The sequence below is a fragment of the Biomphalaria glabrata genome, chromosome 1 (genome assembly GCF_947242115.1).
Source record: "Biomphalaria glabrata chromosome 1, xgBioGlab47.1, whole genome shotgun sequence".
NCBI classification, from domain to species: Eukaryota; Metazoa; Mollusca; class Gastropoda; family Planorbidae; genus Biomphalaria; species Biomphalaria glabrata.
The window spans coordinates 56,691,367-56,704,720 of record NC_074711.1 but is presented as its reverse complement, the minus strand read 5'-3'; the positions used below and the strand labels follow the sequence as shown (position 1 = coordinate 56,704,720).

General features: G+C 32.0%; 1 protein-coding gene across 4 annotated transcripts in view; it reads right to left on the bottom strand.

Annotated features, from left to right (window-relative positions):
* Positions 1–13,354, bottom strand: part of LOC106052281 (tudor domain-containing protein 1-like) — a 47,022-nt gene that overhangs the window by 29,407 nt on the left and 4,261 nt on the right. For all 4 annotated transcript variants that reach the window (XM_013207604.2, XM_056003707.1, XM_056003723.1 and 1 more), the window contains exons 2-13: positions 11,029–11,148; positions 8,401–8,455; positions 8,068–8,156; positions 6,810–6,951; positions 5,690–5,737; positions 5,430–5,467; positions 4,394–4,410; positions 3,646–3,726; positions 2,608–2,763; positions 2,414–2,467; positions 2,167–2,266; positions 1,519–1,903 (exon numbers count right to left, since the gene is read on the bottom strand). In XM_013207604.2, the coding sequence (XP_013063058.2) occupies positions 1,519–1,903; positions 2,167–2,266; positions 2,414–2,467; positions 2,608–2,763; positions 3,646–3,726; positions 4,394–4,410; positions 5,430–5,467; positions 5,690–5,737; positions 6,810–6,951; positions 8,068–8,156; positions 8,401–8,455; positions 11,029–11,114 (1,251 nt within the window). In that variant the 5' untranslated portion in view covers positions 11,115–11,148. The remainder of the gene's footprint in view (positions 1–1,518; positions 1,904–2,166; positions 2,267–2,413; positions 2,468–2,607; positions 2,764–3,645; positions 3,727–4,393; positions 4,411–5,429; positions 5,468–5,689; positions 5,738–6,809; positions 6,952–8,067; positions 8,157–8,400; positions 8,456–11,028; positions 11,149–13,354) is intronic.

Here is a 13,354-nt window from a genome sequence, read left to right as displayed (position 1 = left end):
ATACCATATCTAGAGTGCATGACTGAAAAGTAGTTCCTGTTCTATGCTAATCCAGTTTGACTTCCCTTAAGGACTATGCCTGATGTATATGTACAGTAATGTATAAAAAACAACTGAATATGTCATGATGTATCCCCCATGACGCTCACTGGCCCAAATAGCCCTTTATCACATCAGCTGACTGAATACGCACTTGGTCACAGTACCAAACAAGGAATCCTTCTCACACAATACCAGCCTTTATCCTGCAAGTATGCTTTTTATCTCTGTTTTTGTGCTTTATTTGTGAATGGTAACAGTATATTTACTGTATGTATCAAGTCTTTTGATACTGTAATGGGACACACAATACAATAATGTATGGCACTTTTAAAAATTACTGAATATTTAAGGAGTGTTTTAAAAGAAACTGTAGGTAAAGGGAGGGAATGGGGAACTTGTTATTTAGGGATTTAAAGTGTTAGGGAATGTCCTGCGATACTGTTCATATAAAAAAATAGTGTATGTATATGAAATTAAATCCAGCGTCCCCATTTGACAAAAATTTCGCAGTCAGTCTTGGAACATATCCCCTGCGAAAGTCAGGAAACAATGTATATGTCACTATAAACTAGTGAAAATGCATTTTTAAGCATATTTTTCAAAACCTACCCACAAAAAAAAAAAAAAACTTAAAAAAAAATACTTTTTAAAAAAAAACTTGCACGAAGTGTAATTGTACCAATTAGTTTGGATCAGTCATGTAATTAAATTTGTAATAGATCTAAACCTACAACAATAGATCTGTGCTATTTAAAATATTTTACCAATTGTTTTTGTTTAGAACTATTTCAAGCTTTTAGCCTTCTCAATACACTATGAACCTATCACTTATCTAGACCAGATGGGAAAATTGGGAAGGGAAGGGGGAAAAAGAAAGGGATATCTGAGTGAATTTTACCGTTATTGGTTTTTAAAAGCATCTACAACAAAAAAGACCAACCTGAATTCAAACTCATGGCTCACAACATACTAACCACTCTGCTTGGGAGGAGCTTATGACTATTGAAGATTGTATACTTGTATATTGTTTGTTTCAAACTTACTTTAAAGCATTGAACTATAAAGGGGACTAATTCAGCTTGTGCCACACCTTCAGTCAAGTAAATTTTTTCCCTTGTTCAAGATACCAAACAAAATAATTAATTATTATTATTATAGCTTTTATATAGCGCTACTTTCATGCTTATAGCATGCTCAGAGCGTTTGGTCCAATCTCATTTGTGGACCAGTGGGGGGGAAGGGGTATCTAGGAGTTGGTTTTCCGTGCTGCCTTTAGGCGCTCAGTAAATGCAACTCTGCCCGAGTCGGGTGTCGAACCTCGAGCCCCCTTCTAGGTAGCCAAGACAAGCCAAGTTCAAGCGCACTTAACCTCTCGACCACGCTTCCCAATAGTTAACTAATTGGTTAATTGTTTTAAATTTACCCTTTTTACTAGAAAGACAGAGAGAGTTGATCAAGCTTTGTAATAAAACTAACCTCCACTTTGCTACCAACTGATAATGCACCATAAGTCTCTTTTAATGACACATCTTTTTCTTGGCCACTTCTGTTATTCTCTTTAAATCCATTTGTTTTCTTAGCGGCTTTAGAATTGCTGCTCTCCATTGGCTTTTTGCGCTGCTTTGGTGCAGAATAACTTTCCTTAGTTTCGCTACCATTTGGCTTGTTCTTTAGCAGCTTTTCACTTGATGCAGATTTTCTTACATTTTTAGTCATAAAATTTGATACTCTATCAGAATTTCCAGAGTAGTTTTTATCTGGTTTGCTTTTTGGTGACCTCTGGTCATCTTGATCTTCAGTGGCTGATTCATTTTCAGCAGAAAAGCCTTTCCTAGCCTTGCTCAAGTCATCCAAATGTGCCCTTTAATAATGATAATAAATATAACTAAAGCAATTTTAACTATATATTGATCCTAATGGCAAAAAAGAAACACAAAAACATGAGGGGAACTCCAAGATGTGAAACCCCCAGTAATTTATGATATTTGGCCGGTAAATATATTTCGATAAAATAAAGCAACAATTATAGTTAGTAACATAAAGAAATTGAATTCTACAGCTCTGATATCCAAATTATTATAAGATAAAAAAAAAACTAATTTTTGCATGTACACAAATACTTACTCAATAATTCTACAATAATTTCTATGTTTGGGCCAGTCATTTATCTGACATTCCACAGAGCAGTAGTACTGCTTACAAACTGAACACACATTAACACAGCCTGCAATATCAATAAACAATTTTGATTTCCTTTATGTTCAATTGTATTAAATACTATGCAGGAATGAAAAATGCTGACAAATACAAATTTTGTAAATAAAACAAACTATTTCCAATTATTCAAGAGCAATTCAAACAAAATACAAACCATGTTTGTAGCAATAAATGCAAATTTTTTTATTCTCCATTTCTGGCTTCTTGGCTGGGAAACAAAAACAAAAAAAAAAAGTAAAAACCTAAATGAATAAATTTTATTTTTTTTTGTTATTTCATTTTATCATTGTGTTAATTTACAAATGTATTGCCCAATCATAGTCAAAATAAACCAACAAGAGCACTTACTCTTTAGGCTTTTATCAGAATCCCCAAAAGACTCAGTTTGCCAACTCTCTAATTGTTCCAGTTGGCTGAAAGCTTTCTTTCTAGGGGCTTGTTTGTCTTGGTTCAGTTTAGCATTGTTAACCTGTCTCAAATCACTTTCTGGATGACGTGTAATACCTGTGATAATTCTTATTTGATTAAATAATGACTTCACAAGTTTTTAATAAAATTAAAGTTCCCCTTTCAGACCTTGCGATCTATAAGGCAGATGATGTAAAGGTCATCTGTTTCTGTGGCTCACGGTTAACGAGGGTGTCATGTGGCCAGCACAACGACCAACTGCCTTTACTTTTCCCCAACTAATGTCAGATGTCAGGTACCCATTAGAGATGGGTGGACTCGGAGGCACCTAAAGATCCAGAAATTAAAAATCCCAGGCTTCACCAGGATTGGAACCCTGGACTCCAGTTCGGAAGCCAAGCACTTAACCGCTCAGCCACCATGCCTGTTTTTAATAAAGCTTGTATAAAATGTCTGAATTCAGATATGGAAAAAAAAAAAAAGTGATGAGTTTGTAGTGTCTAGGATTCGCAGGAAAGAAAATGATACAAAAAAAAAACTTAAGAATAATATGCACAGAAAAATGCAATCTTTAGTAATGCATGTTTTATTTTAAAGGCAACTAAAAGAATCCTATACACCACTAAAAAAAAATAAAAAATGCTTAGATTGGCTTGATAGGATTTACTCTGCATTAAGCAGCTTAAAATGCGTGGCAAGACCAGTACCTGATCAAGATACAACATTAGGGAGGTCATGTACACAGGAAAGACAAGAGTTCAAGTAATAGAGGCTGCTAGAAAGGTGATAGCAAACCTATTTTGTTCACAGAAATATATTAAGTCTGCTAGAAAGGTGATAGCAAACCTATTTTGTTCACAGAAATATATTAAGTAAGTCATTTGACACAAACATACATTATTCTTGAAATATTCATTGACTGCCTCCCCAGACTAGTGTACAAAGCAAAAAATATCAAGAAGATTACAAGTGATTTACCTCTACCTCTTCCTAAAGTGGACATAACAGGGTCTATTGAATCATCAGCTTCTCTTGAAAAACCACGACCAAAGTTAGGAACTACAAAATATTGCACAAATAGTTTCACAAATAGTTTCATAAGAGCTAGGCATAATAAAATGTATTTTAGGATTAATTTGGACATCATTTTTATTTAGAACAAAAACTTTAAAATATACCCCCCTCCCAAAGAAAAAATATATATATAATTTTAAACTCCAATGTATAAACCAGAAGTGAAATGGCGGGATAGTCACATGGGTGTGTATAGTGTCATGCTTGACAGCACACAAAATGGCAGACAGTAATTACTAGGTCACATTAAGTGTGAAAATTGTGTAGATTTTTATTTTTTCCAGAACTATTGATTTGCATAATCTAGATATACAGTAAAAAATGGGATCATCCAAAGGTGCGTTCTTTCAGTATCAAAATAAAAAAAAATCAATATTTAACAAGCCTTTTCGTTATTGCAATATATTTGTACACCTGTATCTTGACTATTTCAACTCAAGTTTTATACTTTGGATTATTTATTATGTTGATCTGAGTTTAAAGACATTAAACTACAAGAAAAATATATTCATCGCACTGTACTGAATCCAGTATGTTATATGGTTGTGGAGACAATACAAAACTTTCCAAAATTACAGCATGACAAATAAATAAAATTAAAAGCAACAATACTAACCTACAGCGTGTACAATTAATGTATAAATAAACTTACCAGATTTATTTGTAAACCTAAACAAAAATGAAAAGTAATAAAACCAATTAATACTTAACCAATTAAGAAAAAAATCATGAAAAGGAAACAAGAGACTTGTGTGTAAACAAAAAACACAAAGAAATTTGCACAGTTCAATTTTTATGGCATGTGCAGAAATCTAATAGGGACAGAGATAAAATGGTATTTTAATAGTTGCTGTCAATTTTTTAAAATTGATTTTTAAGACAAATAGGATAACAGGTACTGTTTTGATCTTTCAAAACTGAGATTTTTTTTCTATATTTTTACCATATATTTTTTTATTTTGATTTTGGCTCATCAATAACCTTTAGACCATGTCGTGCCCTCCCCCCACATTGTGTAAGTGATAGCATCACAGAAACTTATGTTATAATTTTCTTCAGGGGAACAAGACAATGAAAACTAATTACAGTTAAGGTCTAAACTCAAATAAAACAACTCTGACAAGAAATATCTTTCTTTTATTTGACCTTGGTGAAAAGTATCATTTAAAAGATTAAGGCTAGCCCACGAAAAAGTCCAGACGTAGCTCACAATAGTAAATGCCATTGAGAGATTGAGATTTTAAGTTGTTCTTAAAGGTTAATGCAATCAAATCAAGTCCTGTTAAAACTATGTGTAAGGATATAATTTATATGGCTCTTTTAATTAGCTGCATTACAAAACATATAAAATTATAGAAACTAATGGCAAAGTAAATTTCAAAAATATGATACTCCACATTTTAAATTCAAATCCTTTTTGATAAAAAGCACAAGACAATCTTTTGTCCTTATCATTTTAGCTTAAATTAAACTTAGCTAACTTTTCTAGAAAACAATTTTATTTGTATAGTTATTGAGCTTGCAGTAAATATACACCACAAAACTGAAACATAGGAAACACATATTGCATGGAATAGCAGCTCAAGAACAAGCCCACATAGCAGAAGACCTACTCATAAAATACAGAAATATAGTTCACCTTTAGAAAAATTCAAAGGAAATATACATTTCTTTAAATGATGTCATACCTTTCATTTTGTTCTTGGAATTCAAATTTCTTGTGTTTCTATAAAAATGGGGGAGAAAAAATTAACATATTTTTTTTCTAAATATTCCTATTTTTATTACTTTTAACATACATGGACATATTAATTGGATAAACTTAGTGTGTCGCTGGGTTATATTTAGCATATACAAGTTAAACATGTAATACAGTATGTGTGAAATCAGGAAGCTCTCATATTTTCAAAACTGATCATAAGACAGAAATGCAAAATAAAATACTTACAGAAGATGCCAAAGATGCAGTGTCATCAAAATCAGTTTCTTCTTGAAACTAGATTAGGATAGACAATATTAATTTAGGGGGAGGAGATTCTATGTCCAAATAATGCCATACAATCATGCATTTTTATTTTTTTTGTGTTTTTTTATTCTTTATTTAAAAAAAAAAAGTGGGGGCGGGATATTTTTAAGTATTTATTTGTTTAAAATAAATGATTAAATAAACACAAACACATAAAATTTTGTATGCACTGTTTGCTTTTTTCATCTACCAGTATAAACCAATTGGTATGTGACTTCAAAACACTTCTATCGATGGATTTCTACCATCCTGTTTTGTGTGTGCGTGACACACAAGGCATGTTATAGGCAATAATGGTATATTCTGCATGGGTGTGCCTAATGAGGGACAAAGACTGACCAACCGAGACCAATCATTATAGTAAGCCTCAACACTGACCTGCAAAGTCGCAACATTTGGACAGTATAGACAAATAGCTTCTTGCCGCTTTAGTCTGACATCATCTCAGTGTTCAGATCTTCTATAATGATTGGTTTCAGGTCATCTGACACCCATTACATCCCTTTCAAATTCATACCAAACAATATGCACTGTGTTGTAAACACTATCACTTGCAATATTTTTATTTTTTTAAAGTTATAAATGGCTAAGTCAATTTCTTCAAATCCCAATTCTTTGAACAGAAAATACAAATCTCTTATTATTGAAACCAAAATGGTATTAAATATATCTATACATATATAAAGAAAAGTAATGTTCCCCATTGCGATCTATAGGGCAGATGATGTCACGGTCATCTGTTTCTTTGGCCAACGGTTAATGAGCAGGGTGTTGTGGCCAGCACAATGACCAACTGCCTTTACTTTCCCCAACTAAAGTCAGGTACCCATTAGAGTTGGGTGAACTCATGGGCACCCTAAAAATTCAAAATCCCAGTCATCACTGAGATTTGAATCCAGGACACCAGGTTCGGAAGCCAAGCACTTAACCAATCAGCCACTGTGACCTCATATATTTTTATATAAATATTTCTTATTTTAAATGTGCCTGCATGAATTCATAAAAGATTCTAAATATTGCTAGATTAAATATGCCAAGTTACCTGCTTCTGTTTTTTTCTCCGCTCTTTTTCTTCTTTACTATATGCAACCTTTACTCTTAAAACAAAACGGTCTCCAACTTTCCTCTGGTCTATGTTTCTCATGGCTGCTTCTGCATCAACCATACTTTCCATGGTAACAAAGCTAAGAATGTAACAATTACAGTAACAAATTGCATATTATGAGACCAAAAAGATGTGAATCTAGTTTAACCAACCATTTAATAACACTTGAGTTGTGGTTTCAAAAGCAATGCCTCTACTTTTGGAGCATGAATAAGCAACGAATGTCTAAATTTCTGAAGAAGGTTGTTAAGACATGGGCTATAAGCTTTAAAAAATTTACCAACATTCCTGTATAAGATGGTTTTAAGACATGAGATGGAGGTTTTAAAAGCTTTGCCTTCATTCCTGTATAAGATAGTTATTAACCCACTCGATACCACAGCAGCCAAATACAGCCGCTACCTATTCCGATCCCCTAACGGCCGAAAACATCAGCTTAGCACTTGGTCTACAAACTGCTATACGGCAACATATTAATAGTCAATGAAGTTGAAATATCACAAGAAACGCTACAAGGAGATGCCAAGGAAGTTTATTCTAAATTTATTTTAAAAAAACTAAGGCAGAATAATTTTTTTTAAATATGTTTAGCGATTAGCTTTCCATTTCAGCAATATCTCTAAATCATGGCTTTGGGTAGTCATGTTAAGATGAAGATTATTAATTATTTAAGATATTAAATGATCCAAAAGGAGATGTCTACCTTCATATAATGAAAAATGTAAATGATGAAAAAGAAAGCAGTGGTTTAGACTAGATCTAAATGGGAGTATGCATTTTATTATAAAATTGACTTCAAGCATTGGTCCAAGACATACTTATTTTGAAAATTGTAGGTCGAAAACTTTATATCTGTGCACATTAAAGATTTTATACATAAAACACAACATTTTTAGACTGTTATATCAATTCTGATTATATTGCAGATGGACTTATCTTTTTTATTGATTTTTCTATGAACCCACTTATATTTCTTGCGGAGCTACCTCCCTTTGACTGGGTTTTGAGAGGTTTAAAATTTGGAGTGGGCTGAAAGTGAATGGGTTGGATAAAGCCATACCTAAAATCTTGTTTACAAACAAATATACTGTTTAGGTTGTATTGGATGGCAATGCTTACAATCCACAACAAGATAGCTGGCAAACATAAGCAGAAAGTAAATTAATCTAAAAGAAAAAAAAAACTTGTCACCAACCCTATTGATCCTACATGTGTGGAATTGTTTTTGACCACTCTAGCTCTCAACACTCTGCCATACTCAGAGAAAAGATTTAAAAGACCATCCTGAAGAACAAGGATTTAGAAAAAAAAAAAAGCAGAAACTTTGTAATTAGGAAAAATTTGGAAAACAAAACAACAATTTAAAGCTTGTATTTCACAAATTAATCTTCATAACCACACTTTTAAACCCCTTTAAAGTTGAATTACAGAGCTTAATATAACTAAAAAATATGAATAAAAACAAAAGTGCATTTATAGTTTAAGCTTCCAAACTTGACAAAAACAAATGTACATTGAATTATATTACCTGACCAAGTCCTGGGGGAATATTTTCAACGTACAAGTCAATATTTTTAGTATTGCTGTAAAAAACAACAACATTTAAATATTTAATAAAATATTTATTATATATTTAAATTATTATATAGTTATTCAAATTATTATATATTATATATTTACATGTTGAAATGATACGATTGCTAAGTTACTATGTCTTGGTATTTTCAGAAGTGCTTATTCTGCCAGATATTTGTGTTGGTGAAAAGAATAACAGAAATCCTCCTTACAAAACAAGATTTTTAATTCTCAAAGTATAAATATAACTTAATTTCAATAATAGAATCACAAAATGATTTGACGTGAAGCTTGAAACCCAATAACCTTGATATAAGTTTATCTCCTCTTTAATAGGCTATTAAAATACAAACATTTCAAAACTAAATAAAGTAAAAACTTTTCATTCCTAATAAGCTCCCTTTCATTCTCCAACCTTTTGTTTAAAAACTTGAATGTTTGTGAAACTGATGTGTAAGTTAACTTGTTCTCATGACTATACAGAACAAGACATATATATAAAAATAATATATTACAATATGTATAAATGGTGCACTGGGTAGCACTTTTTTATCTCCAGTCGGAGCCGGATAGTAAAATAAGATATTTGACCGCAGCAGAAGCCTGTCACTACATGTCTAGTAAATAGCTAAATACTGAACATTTTCCAAAACTTCTCAATAGCATGTACCTTATGTTAAATTTTTATTATGTTTTAAAACTCACTGATGAATTAAAGTTGAAAAATCTGTGTAACTTGTTTGTCAATATATATACATGTATATTGTACTAATGTAATGCTCTCAAAGGTAATGAGGAATCTGGGTAGTATAGTGCGTAGATGTATGTGTTCGTGTAATTCATACCATCAACTGTTCATCAGGCTTGTGTTTTAAAGGCCACAAAGTTCTTCTGGTGCAGGCATCTAGGGCCTGATACTGATTTACATATTGTAGGTAATAACAGTAATAATGATGCTTATCAAATCAAGATTTTCAACGCAGGATTAGACCTAATCAAATATTTGCGCATAAGTGTCTGTAAGAGTGTGCATTATTAAAGTACAAAATAAAAACAATGAATATTTATGAACTGCATTGTAATAATTTAATCGTGAATATCTTTTTATGGTGTAACTTTCATGCTCAGAACACAGAAGTGACACATTGGATTGGAATTCTTTACCTGATCTTTAATTTTTTTCATTACAAAAATGTTTCTAAAATGAGTTTGGGTAAATATCTTTTCTTAACAAATTATTCAATCGAGCAGGCTCTGTCACCTGGTACTTGAGATTTATCTCAAGTAACCTAACTCAGTACACATGTAGAAATGTGGCTTCTCCAAGTAAACACATTCAGTTCCCTCTGGATATAGTACTTACAATTAATTAATGGGATATTAAGGATTATCTTTTTTACGCTTCATAAAATGGCTTCATTTCTCTGCTTAAAATGTGATCAACATTGTGGCTAGCTTTACCACCAACTCATTTTCTTGTCTCTTTTTTGTAAATATTCTCATCAATCCTACAATCTCTAGGCATAGTTTAACAATCTTTTATTCAAGACTCAAATCAAGAATGATAATGCAGTTTATATGCAGTTTTTTTTTTCAAAATAGTCACTTTTTAAAAAAAAAAAAGTATGCTGGCTTATTATCATGTTCCACAAAAAAGTAAAGATCTATTCACTTTTCCTGATTGATACTACATCCAAATTCATAAACAATAAAAGGTCATGGTACCAATCCATGAGAGAAAAAAGTGAGGTCCCTTATGTAGGTAAAGATACATTTTACAAATTTTTTTTTTTTGAGAGGGGAATTTTCTACACTGTGTGCTGACATATCCGCAAGCAGGTTGGAACCACATAGTGGGCTGGATCTGGCATGCGGCTCGTATTTTGAGCATGACTGGGAATTGGTCAACTCAACCTCTGGAGATATAACAGTAAAGCTTGACAAACGTCTCGTTAAAGTGACATAGTCAAGGATATAAAATATTAACTACCTACTCAAATGTCAGGACAAAAACGTTTTTAAAAATGTGCCAGCCATCGCTGCTATGTATGTAATGCACATTTGTAATGTAAAGTTTCATTTCTATTTACATTAACATGCCTTGTCTTTGTAATAAAAGATGTTCAGTACATATTCATACACTTTAAGCATATTATGTTATGTTACAGTGAACTTTTTACTATCCTGCAGTGATATTTCTCATGGAGCCAAATAGCGCCTGATAGTAAAAAAAAATAGATATTTGGCCAGAGCTTGAGCTACTATCTGGTGCAACCTTAATAAATATATACATACATATATACAGTGCTTTTTTTTTTTTTTGTAAAAAAAAAAAAAGGTGCCTGTACTCAGTGATGGATTGCTTAGCCTTTAACTACTAATAAATTAATAATAAACATTATATTACAAGAAAAGTAATAATTTTTTCCCCACATTGAAAAAGGTGCTGATACGCCATGCCCGTGCGTACAGTCACAAAAAAGCACTGCATATATATTTATATATATATATACACATATGAATTACTAAAAGATAGACAAATAGTTAATTAAATCAAGAACTTAAGTTTTAAAAATCTTACTAAGACAAATCTCTTCCAAAACCTGTGGTGTATTTATTGAATTCTGGGTCATCATAGGCTTCTTTCATAGGATTCCATTTCTCCATTTTTTTCAATGACTGTAATAGTTCTTTAGTGGCTCTGTCATCAAAAATTTGTTAAAGAAACGTTTTATTAAATATAACGAAATAGTAAAATAAGGTATTTTGCCATAATACACAATTAGTAATATGGCTGCCTAGTCGTGTGGTATGCTCTCTGGATATCAATGGTCACGGGTGTGAACCCTGTCTACAGTCAAGTTATACAGAGATCTAGTTTTGAAGGGATTCATGAAAAACCTTACGACCTGTTTTACTTGCGCTCCTCCATATTTCAAGATAGGTGCATCCAAACATCCCGAAGGATACCGAGTGATGGTGGGTCAACTAATATGACTGCATAACTTGATGAAGAATTGTGTAACTGACATTTAAATATACCTTTTAGCTATAGATATTGATATAAATCTATATACACATCTTATCTACACACATGTTAAATTATGTATTTATTTTTTTATTTTATTTTTTAGATCAGAATATCAATTCACAATGTCTGCTAGGAAATCTAAGTGTACTAGAACTCATCAAAAAGGTTGAAGTTTTAAATGTTTCAATAAGTGACATTAACATGAATAAAATGTCACTAAAACGGGTCAAAAGTTCATAAACTACACATGGACAAACCTGCATGAAAAGTTACATGGAAAGCAGTGTTACTTTCTAAGTCACTTAACTACAGATGAAGAGAAGCCTGATAACATGGCTTATTAAATAGAATTAGCCCAACAAGACTTTGGGAAAATAATTTGCCCAAATTTTAAGATGTCAAGAATTTGGAACCAGTTTTCAATATCATCAGCTCATCATTAAGTGCAGAAGCTGATTCAGCTCCAGACGACAATCCTCCAAGCAAATTATGACCTGAAAGAGAAGTTCCAGTTGATACTTTATGGGCACAAGAAGCTGTATTTCCAAACTTAAAAAACCATGCTGCTAACCTTTCACATTATTTGGGTCCACATATTATATGTCAGTGAAAAAGTGTTTTTTTTGTAAATAAACTTAAGTGTAAAAAACAGGTCGATGCTGACTGCAGCAGTCACAATAATAACAACTAGTAAGCTAGTTCCACAGTTCGGGAACATTACGCACAAGTGTAAACAATTAAATACTTCACATTTAATACATCCATAAATTTGTGTTAAAAGTAAAATATTGTGATATAAAAAGACAATAACAAAATTTAAAAAGATATTTGTAAAATTCGTTTCAGAAATTGCTAACTCTTGTTGTAATTCCTCAATTGGAAGTATAATAAAATGTAATGTAAATGTATGATACAATTGACCATTCAGTCACCATTTCTTTGGATATACATTTATAAGCTACATTTGGAGGGGGAATCGGTTCTCTCTGAAACATCTTTAATTCTTTCTGACCATAGATAAGGCACAGGCTTTTATTTCATTCTTAAGATGATCCATAGTCACATTGCAATGGTTGGTGGCCATATATAGACTTATTATTCAGAGACTAGATCTAATAGCCTGCCTGAAGCGAACGGATTTCGCCAAGTAATACAAAAAAATAAAAAACATTAACAGTCATGTATAAAATAAAATATTAATATAGATCTATATTGTAGAAATGAATAGATATATATATTCTTTTAATACACATACAATGACAATAAAGAAGTAGAAGACCGGGAAGAGCTGGGAAACCATCAAAAAACAAGCAAGAGACTGTGGAGAGTGGCGTGTTTTTGTCGAGGCCCTATGTTCCATGAGGAACTCAAAGGAGTGATGATGATGATAATGAAAGGAGTAAGTGTAAGTGTCAGTAACTACTGAGTAAGTATAATTTTTTTATATAATAATAATAATAACAATCTTAATAATCTTTAAAAAAAACTTTTTTACTTTTTTTCAAAGAAATAGTTTCTACGTAAGACAAGACATTTAAATTAGTGACTCAATCAAACAAGTGGTGTTCGGTGACTGTGAATAGTGGAAAGCACACAAAAAAAGCGTTCAAGTGTAAGAAGTATAGAAGACTGTAGACTGTAGAGTAGACTCAGTAAGAGTCAGTAGACTGTGTTGCAGAAGGCAAAAAGGTTAAACTTCAAGTACTACATAGACATAAGTCATGATAAGTCATGACAAGTACTACTTAATTTTAAAGTACATTACTAAAATACATAGTTAACATAGATCTAGATCTAAAATTCTAGATTGGATCTACTTATACACTGGAGTTGACTGGAGACTCAGACTGATCATTGAAGTCTGATGATACAGTAT